At 36.4% G+C, this 20,891-nt stretch overlaps 1 protein-coding gene across 6 annotated transcripts in view; it reads right to left on the bottom strand.

Moving 5' to 3' along the window:
• The window catches only part of TMCC1 (transmembrane and coiled-coil domain family 1), a 103,303-nt gene that overhangs the window by 59,969 nt on the left and 22,443 nt on the right, over positions 1 to 20,891 (bottom strand). The window contains exon 1 of one of the 6 annotated variants that reach the window (XM_081937795.1): positions 8,975 to 9,400. The exons of the other annotated variants lie outside the window; for them this stretch is intronic. Within the exon in view, the coding sequence (XP_081793921.1) occupies positions 8,975 to 9,013 (39 nt within the window). The 5' untranslated portion in view covers positions 9,014 to 9,400. Of the gene's footprint in view, positions 1 to 8,974; positions 9,401 to 20,891 lie in introns of those variants that run through there. 6 annotated transcript variants of the gene reach the window in all.

The following is a 20,891-nucleotide window of genomic DNA, read 5'->3' as shown; positions in this document are numbered from 1 at the left end:
CCACATGACCACTCCTGCCTCAGCTGGTGACACTCTTCAAACTCAACTAACCATATCTCCACAAGGGTCAAATTTTTATTTTGGAATAAACAGAAAAAGGGTGATTAAAAAGTTTAATTTTGGAAAATTAGAATGTGTTTAAAAGATGAGAGATATTATATTAAAAAGATTGAGACTGATCTGAAAATGGATTTGAGCTACAAGAAGAATATAGAGAACTATGATACACTGAACATATAAAATAAGTTGGCTGGTATCTTAATAATTTAAAGAGATATACAAATAATAAACCAAAATATTGACCTGGATAATTTTCCTATAATGGATTTAGAAAAAGCTTTGTAAAAAGGGACAAATAAAAATAAATCAAGTTCCACGATGTTATTTGAAAGGACTAAAGTTTAAAGATTCTTAAATGGAAAAGAAAAATATAGTTGATTTATTTGATCAAGGTTATAGTAGATATGATGTTACCTCTGGTAACCCTTAATTGAACTTTTGCTGATCAGGAATGAAATGAAGAGGCTTTAACCTGTGCTTTTTGTTGAAGTATGAATATAACTAAACCTACATTGAAAGAGCTCTCTGGGGTTTTAGAAAGAATGTTAGATATGCCAATGGGTCTGGAAAGAGATTTAAAGGGATTGCCAAACAACTGGATATCAATCATTCTGTTGTCCAAAAGATTATAAGTGGAAAAGTTTTCAAACAACTGCCGACTTGCCCAGGCCAGACCTCTCAACCAGTTCAGCTCAAGAGCAGTAGTTAAAATGCTAAAAAAAATTCATTACATGACCTAATGTAGCTCTTTCCGCTACTGATTATCATTGATGCTTTTCCTCCTCATCCACCACCCAATAGCACTGCACAAAAATTAAAAGGCATTTAGCTGATTCCAAAAATATGTCATAGTACATAATAGTGCACCGTCCTGACTTCTACTGTACAATAATGTATGTATCAATAGGCAGGACTTCTGGTAGTGTAAACTACTGTACACACAGATACAAAAAGTAAATATTACACATGTAACAATAGAGTTGAACCAACAGTGACTAACCTAGCTTTGTGTGATAGTGGAGAGAGACACAACATCCAATAACAAAATGAGCCACTTTCTAAACAATGAACATATTTTATTTTTATACAATTCTGCTGGGTTACTTAGGTGATATTATTCACCGCACTAAATAATTTCGGAGTCTAAAAGTTTGTATAATATCATGCTTATCCCTTTGCCAAGTGGCATTCCCTAAACTAGACACTACTTGTCATGTTTCAGAATGTGAAATGCGTTATAACTGGTACATATTAAATAGGACAATTATAAAAGCCATTTCCATTAGAAGTTATTTTGTTCTGTTACTTATAATGAATAGTTAAAAACATGACACTTTGGAAGAGCTCCCACTTTCATCTATTTTGCCTTTTAAGTCTTATGGAAGTAACTAGATAATGAACTCAAACTGCAAGTAATAATAGACCAAAGTTGCTATTAATTCTGGCTTCTTGTAATGAAACACAACGAAAGTACTCCCACTGCAATAGGTACAGGTAATCCTCAAATTACAACCAATCTTTTAATAACGGTTGGTTTAATGACTGTTTGGAGTCATAACAGTCTCAGAATTGGTGCTTTATGGCCTGAAAAGCACATCTGGCTGTTACGTCAGGTCAATATGACTGCATTTTGGGCACTTGGCAACCTGTTTGCATTTATAACCAGTTGCCAGGTGCTCTGCAAACATGTGGCCGCCATTTGCCATCTTCTCTGATGGCGTTCCCAGAATGTCAATAGAAGGAACACTGGATTGAGATTTTTCCCCTCAGTGTGCTGAGGGATTTCCCCTCCCCTCTGTACAAATTTAGATTCTGGGTAATTTACAATTGTACTTGTAAGTGGCAGACTACCTGTAGTAGTGAAAGTCTTAGATTAGGACTGGGAAACCCAGACTCAAGCGTACCTTCAGCCATTTAATGGAATTTCATTAAATGATTTTGGTCAGTCATGCTTTCTGAGTCCAGCCCACCTCAAAATATTCTGAAAACAAAATTAGGAGGATGGAATATTATGTACATTGCCCTGAGTTCTAGAAGGATATGTGAGATATAAATGTAACACTAACCTCTGCCTCAGAATGGAAGTTACAAATGATGCAAAACTGTCAGATCAACTGCCAACCATGCAGATACAATGACCAATTGACATTCACAGCAAAGGATCTGGAATAACTGCCAATTATTTTTCAGGCACAGCCAAATGTGTTGGTGGTATTCTTTAAAATGGCAAAATACGGCCAATCACATCTTAAATGGAGGCTGGCTGATCTTCTGTTAGAGATGCTTTTAGTGGATTTTGAATAAAGCATGCATTCGGATTAGATGGTCTCTATGATCCTTCAATTCTATGTTTCTATGATATCACTATGTCAAATTCTTTTATTTTTAAGGGAATATCAGAATTATCCCAAGATTTATATTCTTGGCATTCACTGTACTTGAAAAAATCTGACCTAACATTTATTCAAGGCCTAATATATTTCCAAATTATATTTGGAATTCAATTTTAGTTCCAAAGGAAATTGCACCAAATTCCATTTGCTGGTTGTATTACAGTGATTCTTTTCTTCATCCTCATTCTCTTTTCCATCTGAGTAGATTGTTTTAATGCTACAAAAGTAAAAATATGAACACATATATTCAGTGGTAATAATGAGATTTTCCAGGAAAAATATTGGGGTTTCTTCAATCAGCTTAACATTCATGGCATGATCACAGTAAGAAAAGCCTTTAAAACTCATTATCTGACACAACGTCATGTGTTTTTAAACCCCACAAGGTAACTTATTGTCTCTTCAGCTAGGCTGACTATGGGGGTCCTTACGGGCATGAGCACGTAGGGCTTTTGGGGAACAAAAAATCACTTCTAGGACCATGATGGTGAACCTATGGCACGCATTCCAGAGGTGGCACACGGAGCTGTATCTGTGGGCACACATGCCATTGTAGCTGCTTTTCTGGTTTCTGGCGCGCACATGTGCGTGCCAGAAGCTCAAAGACCAGGTGGCCAGCATGCGCACTGGCCAGCTGGTCTTTTGAGTTTCCAGGGCTCCAGCGCACACAAAGATCAGCTTTGCCAGCGCGCATGCACACCCTGGAAACCAGAAGACTAGTTGGCCAGTGTAAGGACTTGAAGACCAGCCAGCTGGTCTTCGAGTATCAGTGCTCCAGCACGCACGTCCACGCGTGCACATTCCGGTTTGGGCATTTGGTGCCGAAAAGGTTTGCCATCACTGTTCTAGCACATTTTTTCAACTCTCAGTTTAGCCTTTAGTCCTGGTATCTCCCAAAGGTCTCTAGTCTATGTTCTCTCTAGAATCAGTTCTTCTTGGCGTAGCATGCCAAACAAGCAAATTAGTAACCTTGCTGGTACTGTACAAACTATTATAATCCTGAAGTAGTAAACCTGTGCATACATCAATGCATTTGGTCTTCTTCTATGTGGTGCTTGGCCATCTCTATATTGTTCATTTGTTTGCCACTAATAAACTTCTCTGTTGGCAATCTGTAATGCCCTAGGGGCAAATCATGCTGTGTGGCTGTTTTGTGCAAAGACAGTTTGGCATATGGAACAGATTTCGGAGGTAGGCAGGTATACCTACAGAAGCAACTGCAAAACTTTTAAGATATAACTATTTCACCAGACAAAAAAAAAATACCTATTATTTCAAGTGTTAATATTTCAATACAGAAAGATACTTCAACAACAGCTCATGAGGAAGGGGAGATTAGGTATTACACAACTATACTGTTTGCTTTCTCGACCTATTCACAAAGTATGTTGTGGGTTAGCTTATTTGTTTCCCCAACTTCCTTGTAACTTAAACTGCTGCTCTGATGTTAGCAGAGATTACTTTTTAATCAAACACCAAGTTAAATATTTGTTTCTGAAGAGTTTTTGGAAATACAACTTCAGGTCAGTCCTTATATATTTATCAGTTCCTAGCAGTAAATTCAGCTCATGTCACAGGAAGCTGGATCCTATCAGTCTACAATAAGGATCAGATAACACTTACACCGGGACTGCCAGGGAAAAGAAACACACATATAGGCAAAAGGGTAGGGCCAGCCTGTGAAACAGCTATAGGATCATTCTATAGGTACATAGGAATGGCTCTGCTGGAGTAATCCAAAGCATATTTATTTTAGCATATTCTCAGAATAGCTAACAAGAAGCCTTTATGATGCTCGTAAGTAGAGAGAGAATACCCCTAACCAAATATATCTGGTATTAGAAAACCGTATTTTTCAGAGTATAAGACGCACCCAAGTATAAGACGCACCAAGGTTTTGAAGAGGCAAATTTTTTTAAAAAATGTTTTTGCACTCTGCAGACCTCCCCAAAACGGCCCGTTTTTCGCAAAAATGGGCCAGTTTTTTCCCCACAAAAAGGGCATGAATAGCCTTTAGGAGGCTTGTAGAGTGCTCGGGGGGGAGCAAAAATGGTCCATTTTTCGCTCATTTCTGCCCTCCCCAGCCCCCCAGGAGCACTCTCAAAGCCTCCTAAAGGATATGCACTGCTATTTTGGTGAAGGAGGCAGGGTTTCGGGAGGCAAAATAATGCTGTATTCAGTGTATAAGATGCACCCAGATTTTCAGCCTCTTTTTGAGAGAAAAAGGTTTGTCTTATACTCCGAAAAATACGGTATATCTGTATCCCAATCTGGAAGCAACATAGGGTCTTCAAGACAAATAGATATCTTCCATGAATTTACCTGGTTTATTTTTAAAGCCATTCAAGTTAGTGGCCATCATGTCTTATGGTTTCTATCTCAGGGCAAGCGTTGCTTGTACAATTCTATTACTCCAGATATCAGTCCAATAGGAAGGAGATGTAGGAGAAGGGGTCAAGTCCTTTCCAAGTCTTAAAGCAGTTACCAACTATGGAAATGGAGCAAGAAGCACATAGAGATGATAATTTGAACATCAGAGCTGAAATAGACAAAAGCAGGAACTGGTTATGTTGAAACTTGTTTTGAACGAACTGCTTGTTTTGAAAAAACGGGAATCTAGACTCTTATTTATACTTCTTACATGCTCAAAGTATTCTCCAGCAAGAACTCATCTGCACCTAGGAAACTGATCTATCTGCTTTTGAAATCTACTGCTCCTTCATTGCTCAGTCCATTACATAGCCACACAAGGGTGGTGGGGTTCTTTAAAATGCAGCTGTGAATTTGGAATTATGACTCCCTTTCCCTGACTAGTTACAGATAACTCAAATCTCATCAGCATGTTTGAGGTTAAGGCTTTTGTTTCAACATACATTATTTTAATTTACTGAAAAATGAACCACATTTGCCATTTAGTTGACCATTCACCCAATTTAAAGACATTTAAAACTCTTCATAACCACTTGATTTTCACCATTTTCAGGAGTTGCAAATTTAACCAGCTTGCTGTTTATGAACAAATTTAAAAGTATCTGAGGGACTTGACTTCTTTCTGTGTTGAGAAACTTGCTCAATTTTTTCTATTTTAAATTATTCTATTTTTAATTCAACTTATAATGGAAAAAAATCATAGCAAATATAGAAAGACATTTACTTTTATTCTGTGATTCATTTGAAATCTTTTGTCAAGGGAACTTTGAGGAAATTTAGGAACTTTGTCTGAAAATCCAAACATACAACATTGACCATTTACATGAAACACTCCAATAATTGTATAAGATTGGTGGGATAGGATTTACCCTTGCAACCATGCTGATTCTTATTCAACTAAGCTTGTTCCTCTGTGCCATGTTTCTCAAATTTGGCAACTTTTAACATGTTGGAATTCAGCTCTGTGGACATCAGTTCTGGGAGCTGAAGTTGGCAAGTTTGAGAAAAACTGTTCTATGTGCTTAGTTAATTTTTCTTTGATATTTATTCCATACAATTTTTCTAGAAAAGTTTTAGGCCAACCAGACTATATTTTTTTCTAGATATCCTCTTGGTGTCTCTTTAAAAATTCCAGTTTTGTGACACTGAGTTAAATATTTGTATGAGGAGATCACAATTTCACATCTGAATAGGTGAAACTGGATGGATACTGTTTATTAGAGTGTAATCTCTTAAAATGTAGTCATTATCATAATTTCTTTTAGTTGTTTGGAATATCTGATAAAGTCAATCATTATAGACTCAAAATCTATATCTTCTATAGAAACTTCAAATTTATTCAGTTACTTTGCGGTGTCCATATTCTCCTTGAACAATATTTTCATTATTCCTTGGTATGTGCACAAGGACTGCTTCCTCCTCCCCAAAACTATCCAGCAATTTATCTTGATAGTGTATGATGTCTGTAACCTTTGAACCAGCAGGCCAGGCACCATGGTTCACAAATAGCAATAGCAATAGCAATAGCACTTAGACTTATATACCGCTTCACAGTGCTTTACAGCCCTCTCTAAGCAGTTTAGAGTCAGCATATTGCCCCCAACAATCTTGGTTCCCATTTTACCGATCTTGGAAGGATGGAGGCTGAGTCAACCGTGAGTCTGGTAAGATTCAAACTGCCAAATTGGAAACAGAGGGCAGTCAGCAGAAGTAGCCTGCAGTACTGCATTCTAACCATTGCGCCACTGTGGCTCTTCATCCATCTCTAACAGTGGTGGATTGTGGATCCTGTTGCAACCCGGTTGCAACGGGGCCTGGCATCCTCCACATGAATGCGCACAGCATGCAGCACATGCATGTGTCCTACCCTCCAGAGAAGCCTCTGTGATGCTCCAGCTGCTTGGCAGAGCATCGCGCAAACGCTGTACGAGCCATGCGTGGAAGCGTCGAAGAGTTTAAAGACGGGTAAGGACAACGGGCAGGCGGGTGGGCCCTCTGAAGTACCGTATCGGAACGGTACCTGGTGCTCCAGATAGGCACATACCAGGGCGTACTGCCTGCAATCCACCACTGATGTCTAAGTGTCCAATAACCACACTGCACACAACCGAAAGCCATCACCTACTGGAGGACTATCTTCAGTATGAAAGCATGTGGATTCACCACTCCAACCTAAGTCCTCCAATAATCATGTCTCCCTTACCCTCAGATTAGTATCTTTATTCCTTGGAAGCCCTGGCAGCCCTGGGAGTAAGGCAAAGCTATCACACACTATTTGCTTGGTACTTTTCTGGCTCTCGAAACATCTCCAAATTATTTACATTAGTTTCAGGGAAATAAACACTGCATTAAGCTTACTGTAGCAAGCAGAAGCCCACAGCTCATGTCCAACAGGCAGAGTAATTCATTAAACCAAACAACAATGGAAAGAGCTATCTTACTTGCTGGCTTCTTAAACCATGGTTGAGAACTTAAGGATTTTCCCCTTGAAACTACTTGAAGTTTAGAAGCCTGGATTCTAAACTCATCTAAATATTTAGCCTATGAAAATGGGAAATTCTCATCCATTCTCCTTCCTCACAAAATTCTCCTACTCCTGTTTATTCACTCAGGTTGCAAATTCACAACTTCCTTTCCCTTCCTTTTTCACTTTGTAAGTGAAAAATCCCCATGCGTTAACACAATTTCTCCTATTCAATAAGATCATTTCACTGTTAAGTCCCAGCAAATGATTTTACTGAAATAGAGATAATTACGTTAACAGAATTTTGAACAAAGGTTCTATATTCATAAGCTTCAGTCTCACAGTTTCTAGGAATATTGTATGGAATTGCTCCTGAGAAAAGAATTGAGAATTAGGATGGAGAACATTGCTGAGAAACTTCTTACTCCAGAAATAGTTGAACTACAACTACCAGCATCCTTCATTATTTGCCATGCTAGAACATGTCAAATAGTGTTAGCATTTGTAGTTCAGCAACTAAAGTTTTTATTGCTTATTCAAATATTTTTTTTTTCATTTGCATGCTTTTGCATTGTATTATTACCAGGCGAGTGAAAATTTCCTCATTTCGGTGATCATTAATATGCTCATTGCTTAGCTATTTCAAAAATGCTGATGCACAACGAAAGGGGTCATACTGAATGCCTGTTCATTTGCAATACCCTAAGGCTTCCCCACACTGTCTGCAAAGAGTGCATTTTGACCTAAATGCTGTGATCAGCAGCTGATCATTGCATTTTACACAAAAAGACAGCTTTTACAAACATTCTATGAAACAGATGGCAAACAAAGATTGGTATTATTTTTCTAACTAAACCTTACTTGGTTATAAAGATGTACAGAACCCAAGATCCTTCCTGTCTGCCTATCTAAATATCTATCTATCATCTATCTATCTATCTATCATCTATCTATCTATCATCTACCTACCTACCTACCTACCTACCTACCTACCATCTCATAATATTGGTTTATCTTGGATCCTCTTTTATTTAGTCATTTAAAAAATTACTGAACTATTTCCTTGAGTAAAAAAATGGATTTCATTTGCTTAGTAGCCCCACCTTTTCTTTTAAAGCATCTTAAGACCAAACAATGCAAATTATTTCCATAGCAAAATCTCTTAAGAACAACTCCTTTGTTCTTCCTTCTGCTGACAGCCATGCCTAATACTTGGAACTGATAACTGCCATGTGCTTCGCCAGGTAGATTTTTTTGGGTTACCAGTGAATTTATTCTAATCCTGACTCTCTATAGGTTCTAATCCATCTTTGCTATTTCATCAGATCATAATCTGTTCTGATAATCATGTCTTGTTTCCTATATGATACAGACACACATTAGATGCTAAATCCAAAGAAAGAAGCAGCAGTTCTAATTTTAGGGAGAGAAAGCCCCTATGTCTGCTGACAGAGAATTTATTTTAAAAACCTTTGTTCTGTTGGCAAAGGGAACAAAAGGCAGAGCTCCTTTCTCTCAAGCAGACCCCCGCCCTCTTCTGTCTAAGCAGAGGTTTCACTGTACTATGAGAGAAAAGTGATCAAATGTAGACAGTTCCCACACATCCTGATGACACAAGCAACCTTACCTTTGATAGTTGCCTCCTGAGGCTGAAACGTTGGACCATGGTCACTTTATTTCGTCAGACAAAGCGATCCAAAAGGGGAAATTGTGGGGAGGAAGCAGGGAAGAAGAAAATAAAAGAAACTGACAGCTGTCTAAGATGGTGTCAAACAATGCATGCTGCAGGCTGCCACAGACAACTCCAAGGGGATCCCTCCCAGTCTTAAAACTTCAAATCAGTTCATTGTTCTTCTAAGGGAGCTTGTGAAACATGCAAGCAGAGACAGCAGAGGAGGAGGAGGGGCAGAATCCTGAAGCGGTTCAGCCTGTGCCAAGCTTTTCAGTCATTCCTGCAAGTCAGCTGAGAGGGGACCTGACAGATGGACCACTCCTCTTTCTCTCTCGATTCATTAGCTGAATGTTAGTACAGAACCACCTGAGCCTTAAAAGGGACAGAGTCCCTCCTCCAGTTAAGACAGGGTGGGGTTTAGCAAACATGTGCCTGAAAGACCGGTAAGGAGGGAGATTAAACAACACCCTAAATCATCTTCACAAAGATTTCAACAGCACACCTCTTGTAGGTGTCAGGTTTATAAATCGCACATGCTCACGCCCACATTCTCATGCCTTTGTTTGAAAAGGCCACCTAATTTACTTAAACCTCCAAGAAAGGGTGGGGGAAGGGATCTTCAGCAACGGCTTGGAGGACACCGGAGGCACAGCAGCTGCAGGGATATGCTCAGGGTTACCACCATTTCCTCTTTACTCATAGAGTACTGCCACCGCAAGTGTGATCACCTTGTAGGACTGCATATATTATAACAACAACAACTCTGCTTGCTGTACAAAAGCTGCCAAATTATTAATAAAGAAATAACAAAAACCCAAAATGGGTGGGGAAAAAATTAAGGAGAATGGTTTGTCATTACTTGGTTTCAAAATTACCTTTTAACTTTGGTGATTAGTTAACCAAAATCTTGGTTTGGAAATAAAATTAAGGATGGGTAACTTCGACAGGCCCTCAAACCTTTCCCTTGGGTAGGCCATGTGGGGGCAGAAGATTAGAAACACCTGCACATAAATGCCAAGTTGCTAGTCTAGAGTTGCTAGTGTAGATTTTCAGAATAGACAAAGAAAATGAAAGAATTGGAAAGCAGGTATCTTGTTAATTATTGCACACATCCCCAAGACATCCCAAATTGTGTCTGATTCAAGCAAGAAACATATTTATATTAGAACCACTCAATAGTCATTCAGAATGAAAATGTGAATATTTACACAGCACCTAGCTATGGATCTATACTAACAAAGTTGGGGCATTTGTTACAAGTTTACATATACATAATGGTAGGTCCAACCATGATAAAGCCTTTGGGCATTACTGCAAAACAAATAAACAGTTTTTACAAAGTTGGAAAGTACAGTATCTATTAATCTGTTTCTCACCCACTTGCATTATACAGTACTTTAAATATGAACATCCTATTGTAATACATACAGATAATAATTGGACAAGACAGTTAAGTCAGTTGCACCCAATTTTATGACCATTTTTGCGGTCATTAAGGAAATCACTATGGTTGTTAATTGAATCACAGCTTCTGATTTCCCATATTGACTTACTTTGATGGAAGTCAGCTAGGAAAATAGTAAATAGGACACTGCAACCGTCAAACATACCAATAGCGAAGTGCTTAAATTTGACCACTTTGATGGTCTAATTCTGAGAAAAGATTGTAAGTTACTTTTCTCAGTGCGTAGTAACTTTGGTCACTAAACAAATGCTTGTAAGTCAAGGGCTACTTGTATCACAAAATATTGTAAAGATTCTGCAGCACTGCAGTAACAATTTAGAAAAGCTGCTTTGGCACATAGCACCTCTCTGCAAATCTTTAAGAAAGCCAGTTCTTTCCTGGGATCATATGGCTGCCCTTACTCTGCAAGTGCAGATTCTAAAAGGGACTTGGTTGCTTTAAAAAATTCAAGATAGGGGCTGGGGCTGTCCTTGATGCTAAATCCAAAAGGCAACCCACCTCCCTAAAACTAATGTATATTGCACAAATATATGTAACCTTAATTCAACAAAATGTTTATCAAACTTTCTTCTGTAATAAAAAATCGAGAGATTCATGGAATGAATCTACAATAATGCTACATAATAAATCCAGTTTACATATAATTGTGTCAAAAGCCTGCATGTTTTACTAAGATTAATGTTTCCAATAAAGCTTTTTTTCTTTTTGGTATTGGCATGTAGGCTGACCTCTTCCATTCTGCTGATCACCATGTTGCTCTCCAGATTTGTGCCATAGTTTGGTTAGAATCTTTATTGACTGTTATTCTGTTATTTGCCGCTTTTCTTTAATATTCCATCAATTTCTCTTCAAGATTTGGGTTAACTAAGCCTTCAGATTCGGTAATGTTCCGAGTACTGATTGCCAATCTACCTCGATACTGATATCTTCCATCAGTGTTCCGAGTAATGCATCCGCTAAAAGCAGAACTCCGAGGCAGAACCTAGCTAGAGCCATCTTTTGCTGCCATAGCTACCATCTCCACTATACAGAGTTTCCATATTTATTTGATTTTCTTTGAATCAGTTACTAGCTATTCATTGGCATTTTTTTTAGAATACCAATTCAAAGTTGGAGCCTCCTTCAAAGATCTTTTGGAAGACTTTTCTTGTTTTTCTTTGTCTGCTTCCATCCTTACTATCTTTACAAATACTGTTGTAATACTTCCTATTGTCTCCTCTAACATTCTTTATTAAATTCCTTCTTGCATAATACCGACCGAAGTCCTATCCTGGCTATATCCTTCCTCACTATGAAAGCAATGCCATTTCTTCATTTTTTGTGTCCTGTTTACTAAACAGTATGATCTTCTGTCAACCTTGTAAGCCTTGTCTAATCAAGACAAAAAGCAAATCCAGAAGAACTATATCTACTTAATTATAAGATTAGATTAACAGAATCTTGCAAGTCTGAAGGTACATTTGTCCCTTGTCACCTAGGGAGGGTCCTTTCTGAGACATTTGTCATACCCATATTCCTGCTGCAGGCTAAATTGCTTCTTATCTAAAAACTGCCCTGGCTGTGGCTCTTCCTTATCTCCCAAGATCATTCCCACATATCCTTACATCTTCTGACCAAAAGTGCTAAATTCCAGTCCATTCAATTTGCCAGATGCCAAAAATGTCAATGTGCAGTCAATTCATTTCATTTTTCATTGAATTGAGCATTTCCATGTTCATGCTGCTTATGTTCCTACCTTGCATTCCTACCATTGGGCACTATCTAATAAAATGAAATTCAATGGTGAAAAGAGTAAGGTTCTACATTTAGGCAACAAAAATGGAATGCACAGGTACAGTATAGGTGATACCTTGCTCAGTAGTAGTAACTGTGAAAGGGATCTTGGAGTCCTAGTGGACAACCATTTAAATATGAGCCAGCAGTGTGCAGCAGCTGCCAAAAAAGCCAACACAGTTCTAGGCTGCATCAACAGAGGGATAGAATCAAGATCACGTGAAGTGTTAATACCACTTTATAATGCCTTGGTAAGGCCACACTTGGAATACTGCATTCAGTTCTGGTCGCCACGATGTAAAAAAGATGTGGAGACTCTAGAAAGAGTGCAGAGAAGAGCAACAAAGATGATTAGGGGACTGGAGACTAAAACATATGAAGAACGGTTGCAGGAACTAGGTATGTCTAGCTTAAGAGAAAGAAGGACTAGGGGAGACATGATAGCAGTGTTCCAATATCTCAGGGGTTGCCACAAAGAAGAGGGAGTCAAACTATTCTCCAAGGCACCTGAGGGTAGAACAAGAAGCAATGGGTGGAAACTAATCAAGGAGAGAAGCAACTTAGAACTGAGGAGAAACTTCCTGACAGTTAGAACAATTAATCAGTGGAACAGCTTGCCTCCAGAAGTTGTGAATGCCCCAACACTGGAAGTCTTTAAGAAGATGTTGGATAGCCATCTGTCTGAAACGGTATAGGGTTTCCTGCCTAGGCAGGGGGTTGGACTAGAAGACCTCCAAGGTCCCTTCCAACTCTACTACTATTGTATTTTATTGTATTGTATTGCATTTCTTGACATACATTTTAACCCTTTGGTTCAACTGTAGAGATGAAAGTTAACCATCACTTGGCTGCATATAATTTTGATGTAATTTTGATTTTCATTCAGTTTGATGATTTCCTGCTCCTTTCTGTTTCACAGAAATACAATGTATCTATTTTATTTATTTCATTCCGTTCATTAATTCATGCTCAAGTGCTCTTTTTACATTCCAAATTGCAGTATTTCATGTGCCACTGCTATGCCCATTTGGAACCAGAGATGTTGATCTTCGCTGCCTATGATGACATTGATGCATCACATAACCCTTTTTAATAAGATAGGGAAAATGTTTTTGAGATTATCACTTTAATTGAACTTATGGCACATAAGCATTCCCTGCTAGCATTAAGAATAGCAGAAGTCAATTTGGGGACTATTTTACCAGTACATATAAGTGCAACCAAAATCCAAACACATTCATGCTATTCTATAAGAGTTCAAAACATTGATTAGAGATTAGATACGATATAATATACTTTGCCAGCTACAACAGGATATGTAACATACTGGCACGCATTTCAAACACACAGTTAAAGAAAGCTTCAGTAATTCATACTATGTTTTAAAATAGTAGAGACTATTTAAAATATTTGTAAATATAAAACATTTATTTTGGTTTTTTAAATTTATATAAGTATTATAACAGGTAGCATCATGTCTATGTACCCTATGTTACTTCCAGATTGGGATAAGGATATACTGTATTTTTTGGAGCATAAGACGCACCTTTTTCCCTCAAAAAAAGAGGCTGAAAATCTGGGTGCATCTTGTACACCGAATACAGCATTTTTTTTGCCTTCCGAAACCCTGCCTCCTTCACCAAAATGGCAGTGCATAGCCTTTAGGAGGCTTTCACAGAGCTCCTGGGGGCTGGGGAGGGCAGAAATGAGCAAATAACAGCCCACCTTTTGCTCAATTTTGCCCCCCAGCCCCAGGACCACTCTACCCACTCAGGAACACTCTACAAGTCTCCTGAGGGCTATTCATGCTTCTTTAAAAAAAAATGGACCCGTTTTTTGCGAAATACTGGCCGTTTTTGGGAGGTTTGCAGAATGCAAAAACTTTTTTTAAAAAAACTGCCTCTTCAAAACCTTGGTGCGTCTTATACTCCTGTGCATCTTATACTCCGAAAAATAAGGTATATATTTTCTATATAAACATACTGACCGATATATTGTATAAAAACATAATAAAATGAAGTTGGTATATATCAAGAGCTAGTACTTCAAAAGACTTTTAAACCAGTAAGCTAAAATGCAAGAACTGCTGGTTCAGAAAAACTTTACAGTGCTTCATTCTTACACAAATAAATTATACCCTTTTAACTCTTAAAACAGGGTGTCAAATTCACGTCCTCATTGTGGTGTCACATGACGTGCCGCGATTTTTCCCCCTTCACTAAGCCGGGCGTGACCAGCATCCAGGCCGCAAGTTTGACATTACATCTTAAAAGAATCATTAGTAAAACATAAGTTAAATTTTTTGAATTAAACAATTTTTAAAAATCAGGTGAAATTCTGAAACAATAAATTAAAAGTGTGATAATTTTTTAAGATACATGCCTAGACATAGAGGACAAACTATATAACACTGAAAAGACTAGCAATGGCTAAAATTAACGTGTGTGTATGTATATGGAGGGGATGCATGGATGCACCCCCCCCCCATATAAACACATAATAGACGTTTAAATTTAAGCAGTAATGGCTTTCATATATTTTACATCACATGCAGCAAGGTAAAAAACATCTTAAACCATGCTTTATAAAGCTTACACCAAAGCATCTTGCAAATTGGTTAATACACAAAATCAGAAATTAAATATTAATCGATATTGCTTTAGGGTTTTTTCCTTTTTAAAATATTCTTAAACAATAATATAGATTTACTAAATTTACTAAAATTGTATAATTACTAATCAATGTGGTTTTTAAAATACACCTTTGCTTTAAATAAAATATATATTTTACATATAATCAAAAAGAAAATAACCATAATTTTAAGGAAGATTACTTTGACTAGTTTCAAACCAAAGTTTTAACAAAAGCCAATCATAAAGTTTTGTTTTCTGGCTAGTTTCATAATTTACCGTATACAGCCAATTGAAAGTAGAGAATCCATTGGTGATTACAAAAGAGGCAGATGGGAGGTGAGAGGAGATGGGTATATTAAATGCTGATTCGTGATTTCTGAACTCATATCTAAATATCATATTCTTCGGGTCAAGAAATTTCACATTCCCAACTAGACATTCCATGAAAGTCTGTGATCATAATGTTTCAGAATGAATATTCTGCATGTCCCTAGGTTCCAATCATTTTTGTTGCTTTTCATTGAATCAGTTTTAATTTGTTTGATTAAAATATTAATTTGAGATGCCCAGTGTATTTGCCTTGAGACTAAGGAATGCATAAATTTTGTCCTAGTTTTTGAGAGAGAGAAAATTAAGCATTCAATTAAAATTCTTGAAATAAGCAAAAAAACCAGGTGTATTAATGAAACATTTTAAGCCACAGAAACATCATGTAACTAACTGCTAAAATTCCAGGTTTTTTCCAAAACGATTTCATATATACACTAATTACATTTTGCTCAAGAATTATACAGGTGACCCATGTAGGTAAAACAGCAAGATTGTAATTGTTCCTGGGGAATCTCTTTATTGATTTATTTGATGTAAAAACAGTCTAAAATAGACATAAATTGGGTACTTCAAGCCATATATCAATGCCCATTATTTTTTACTTTTTTATGAAACATGAATGCTTTCAGTTATATGTAAATATATCTCAGCAGCTTATATATAAACATACATCAATTACATTTCTTACCAAAAAATGATCACAGTAATATTGTTCTACATGCCTAAAGGTAATTTAATAACACCATATCTTGCTTTGTAATAATTTCATGGCCTACACATATCAAATCCAAGGAATGATAAATATTACATGCATCTGTTGTCCAAACAGAAGCGTACAATATTCCAGCCATGGGAATGATTTCTAACTGTAGCTGTTTACTGAAAACTTTAAGAATCTACAGCAATGAAATTTTCTGCCAAAAAAGAGACAACAATCTGAGAACAATACAGCAATCACTGAATTACCCTTTAATACATAAGTATTATATGGATTCATGCATGTCCAGTTTAATTTGTTCTGGATATTAATATTTACTTTAGCATATATTCAGAAGTGTGGATCTTACTATTTTCTCTTTTAAAACAGCAAAATCCTACTACTACCACACCAGTTCTAATGGGCTGCACTACAACTGCTAAACCTTCCAGAATTTTACCCCAAAACCCACCCACAAAGTCATATCTTGCTGAGAATATATTATCTTGGGAGCATTAAATTGATTACTGAAAAACTCATCCACTTTCAATTTTTCAGTCCAATGAAGATCCTATGCATAAAGGAAGTAGCAGGAACATAAATATTACTTACAACATGCTCAAAAGCAAGGTGGTAGGCCTGAATCAAGCCATAATTGTGTGGCTGGTATGTTATATGAAGTAGGCTTCCTATTCTTTCCCCAAAACTCAGAAATAACAAATCTACTTTAGGTACTATACAAACACATTCATTTAATTTTCCATAGTGATTGTAAGAAATACTCAAACTATGGGAAGAAATTATGATTGAAACACTGTTTGAAATACCACACACAGAAGATGAAAAACATAAACACCATGTACACAGGCACTGTTACCCAATACATTTTTATATCTAAATAGCCTATACAGTAGGTGTTTTTAAATTTATCATTGCCTTCCGGGTTTGTTACAGGTTGCTACCATAAATTGGGAGTAACTAAGCTCTGTAAGGAAAGGTAGAATATAAATATAGTAATGGTTATATAATTAAAAATATGATCTTACAATATCTTGCTTCCAATAGGAAAGCTAGAATATAAATAACACGATATAGATATATTTAAAATAATGAACTTAGTAATCACACAAAACCATTATCTTTTCCATATAAGATGACTGATCATATAATTTACACTTTTATTCCCATATACAATATATGTAGCCAGTATTTCACTTGGTATCTTACAGATATGTGGAGAGCAAATTAAAGCATCAAGTATAAAGGCATCAATTCTTACTATTTGATAATCTTAAAATTCTCGTTCTTCTTGTTTGCACCATTCATTTGGTTTGGGGTTTGGGGTTTTATCAGGACTGTGGACTTGCTCTACTTTTATTTGAAAGCTGGAAATCTGGTTACTTAATGGCTCATCTGACAAACTAAACTCATAAGTCTGACTAACTCATATCCAGTCACCTGAGCTCCTGTTGAAGTCAGAAAGTTTGAGTAAGACAAGGGATAGTGGTGCTTTTTGTTCATTAACTGCAGCACAACTCAATCTCCTTTAAAACAGAAATTTAATTTTAATTAACAGAACATATCTTATATCTCAATTTAGTCTCAAAACCTATCCTTTCATATTTTTTTTACTTTACAAGATAATGAAATTTAGATTCCTGCAAGAGAGTTTTAATAATTGCTTCCAATTAAATTTGTGATATTAACAGAATTCTAATTGCCATATATTAATTAAAAAGTAATAACTATGTAATTTACTATTTAAACATTGTATATTATGAAGAGGCTTAGGATGAGAAGTGGTGATGAGGTAGAACCTGAGAAATGTTTTAGTTGCACTAAAAATAATAAAGAACAATAAAATTTTCATAACAAAAACCACAAGTGATGAAGCATTATTTTAACATTTTATATTAAAAATTGGTAGCTTGCTCTACATCTACAAATCCTGTAGATAAAGTTTAATCTAACACTAATTACACAGTTGCTAAAGGCTACATACTATTAAATACTCCATTACAATTACTGGAAAATATACCATATATTTTGTCCACCGTCTAAAAAATGAGTTCACTTTATTATGAAGCTTTATGAAGCTATACACAGAAATTAACTGGTACAATTTCATTATTACAGTATTTTTATTTCTTCAGTATAGAATACAAGAAGATATTTTGCAATTTGCTTGGGGCAGAATAACAAAATCATAACAGCCTTCTATGAGTGGAAAAATATCTGCAAAGCTCAAGGAAGATCATAAAAGATAAAGATAAAACTGAAGCCTCTAATTCTAGGATAGCATATCACACAAGATATTATGTAATTATAATTACCAGCAGGTTAAGATAGGAATGCTTCCTGGTTCATAGAAACAGTATGCTTCTCCTTTATTTGGTGATTAAAACAAATTTTCCAGTTTGGCTGTATGCTGATTCCTCTAAGATTTCTAAATCTGGCATTTTTGCTCATGGTGCCTAATAGTTGACTGTTAGCTTCCTCTTGAAAAATGATGCTTGCTAGTTTCAAAGTGCTGAACCCTTACTTGTGTACTGTAAGTTCACAAAAACTTTCAACAACGTGATGATCTACAAAAGGAAAAAAGGGGATAAAAAAACCCAGAACCCTAGAGATAGCCCTGAATGCAAATTGAAAATTATAGCATCCAACACTAAGATTTTTTTTTCTTTATTTCCATCTGAAAGCTCACCATGAAGATTTCAAATCCTCAAGAATATGGTCAATTCCTCAATAGTGATTTATGCTGCCATATCATATAAAAGTAACTATGGTGTAGTGATTAATGTTTTGGATCAAGAACAAAGAGACACAGATTCTAATTAAGTCCCACCCCACTTGGATCACCCCCAATTATTTTCAGCTAAATTTCCTTCACAGAATTAGTGTCATGGCCAAAGTAGGGGATGAAAGGGTTATGCAAGATGCACTGAGCTCCTAAACACAGGATATAAAGCAAACATATAAATAAATCAATATTACCAAGCCACTGTAACTGGTACATTTTATAAATAATTATCAGATCAAATCATCTAATTAAAGTTTAGTTATTCTCTAAATATTTTAGATATATCAGATAATCTTTTAAAATAGTTTTGGGACTATGAAAACTTCAGAATGTCTATAGCACCCTCTCTTGGCAAAGAATAAAAGTTTGTAATCCTCTGACTTGCTTCTCTTCTGTAATAAGAACTATCAGTTAATATGAATTCTATTGCCACCGGGTTTTTCAATTAAATGCTTCATCTAATGGAGACAAAAAATGTTATACATTAAGATAATGGCACCAGAACTTTCCGATATTCAATTTTCCATCTCCGACTGCCATTTCAAGAGAGATGAATAGGTTTGTAAAAATCATCTAAATTCCATTTTCATCCCCTCAGCTAAAACCATTGTAAATAATGCAGAATCACTATTCAATAATGATCTTGGGCAGCAATTTTTTTTTTACTGAAGTCAAATCTTGACCTTCTTTAGGCATTAGCCAAATATTAACCTGTGTCCAACTGCCAGATATCTTTTCCGTTTGTAAAACACAGATACTTCTCGATTTACAACCAAAATTGAACCCAATAATTTATGGTTGTTAAATGAGAAGCCCACATGACCACCTCACTCAATGACTGCTATCGCAGCTTTTCCCACTAAGCAACCGGACAGGTCATTAAGCAGACACTGCCTACCCAAGGAGGCCAGGCAACTCCCCTCGGCATTCAGAAGGGAAATTGCGACACTGGGTTGGAGAAAAATAGCTGGCACCATAAAAACTCAAGCTTCTTTTCTCCAGCCCAGCACCAAAGTTCTCCACCCTTTCTTAAGCAGATGATAACTGTAGTGGTAGGTCATAGGAAAAAAAGCTTGGATCTTCGCAGTCCCCAGCCCAGTACTGGAGTTCCCATCCCCTAGATATGTAGAACAGCTACACATGACTACATTGATTTTACCCATGCTAGGCAGCCTATGCATTCTCAAAAAGGTAGGCTGAATAAAGTCCTTACCAAATCAAAGTGGGATTTTAGCATTAGGCACTGGCAGCAAGGGGCATTTGCAGCTGAGATGAAAAAAAACATCCATGAAAAAGGTGAAGTGGTGTGAGTGTGTGAGTGAGAGAGAGAGAGAGAGAGAGAGAGAGAGAGAGAGAGAGAGAGAGAGAGAGAGAGAGAGAGAGAGAGAGATCACCATGTGTGTATGTCCATGCATCTAAAAGTTCTAAATTGTTCATTCTATCAAAAATGATGTCATATCAAGTGGTTGGGTTGGTTGTTATTGTAGATGGGAGTGGGCAGATTATTGGCTTTTGTATTGGGGTTTTATTTTGTAAGCCAACTGGAGTCACCGTGAGTTATACATTTTCTTCATAAACAAAGCCATAAACATTTTAATATCTTTCTCAGAAATTATCTATTCCTGTGGACAAATTAGTCCATTAGAATAGAATAGAATATGCCATTAAACACTCATTTTCATATAACAACTCCTTTGGCTTATCCATAAGTGCTTTCTTTGCGAAATGTTACTTTATCCTCATTTGGGGCTTATATTGTAATTACCAGTCTTGCCCTCATGAAAAGTAGCTTGAACCCCACATATCTGCCATCATGATCAGTCACTATTAGTTCTGGTTGCAATTTTCATATAGAAACAACTCTATTTCTAATTTGGCTGAAATAAATTGTTCACCCAAATATTTGTAAATCAAATATTTTGCATTTTTTTCTATTATCTGTTTCTTGTAAAAAATTACATCTTTTATTTTTTAACTAATAAACTATTTTTTTAAAGAGAGTTTGCTCTATTTGGATTTCATGTTATGAATCTAAAATAACATTTATGCCCAAAACATAGAAAAGTCAATACTTGTAGCACCTAACATAATAATATTCTTAATGTTTTGTCATTATTGTTTCGCACTATCACTCCGATTTTCATTTCTTCCAATTCCCCTCTAAATTTTTC

Source organism: Natrix helvetica, assembly GCF_964273705.1.
Source record: "Natrix helvetica genome assembly, chromosome: 1".
Lineage (NCBI taxonomy): Eukaryota > Metazoa > Chordata > Lepidosauria > Squamata > Natricidae > Natrix > Natrix helvetica.
This window is presented reverse-complemented; position numbering and strand designations above follow the sequence as displayed.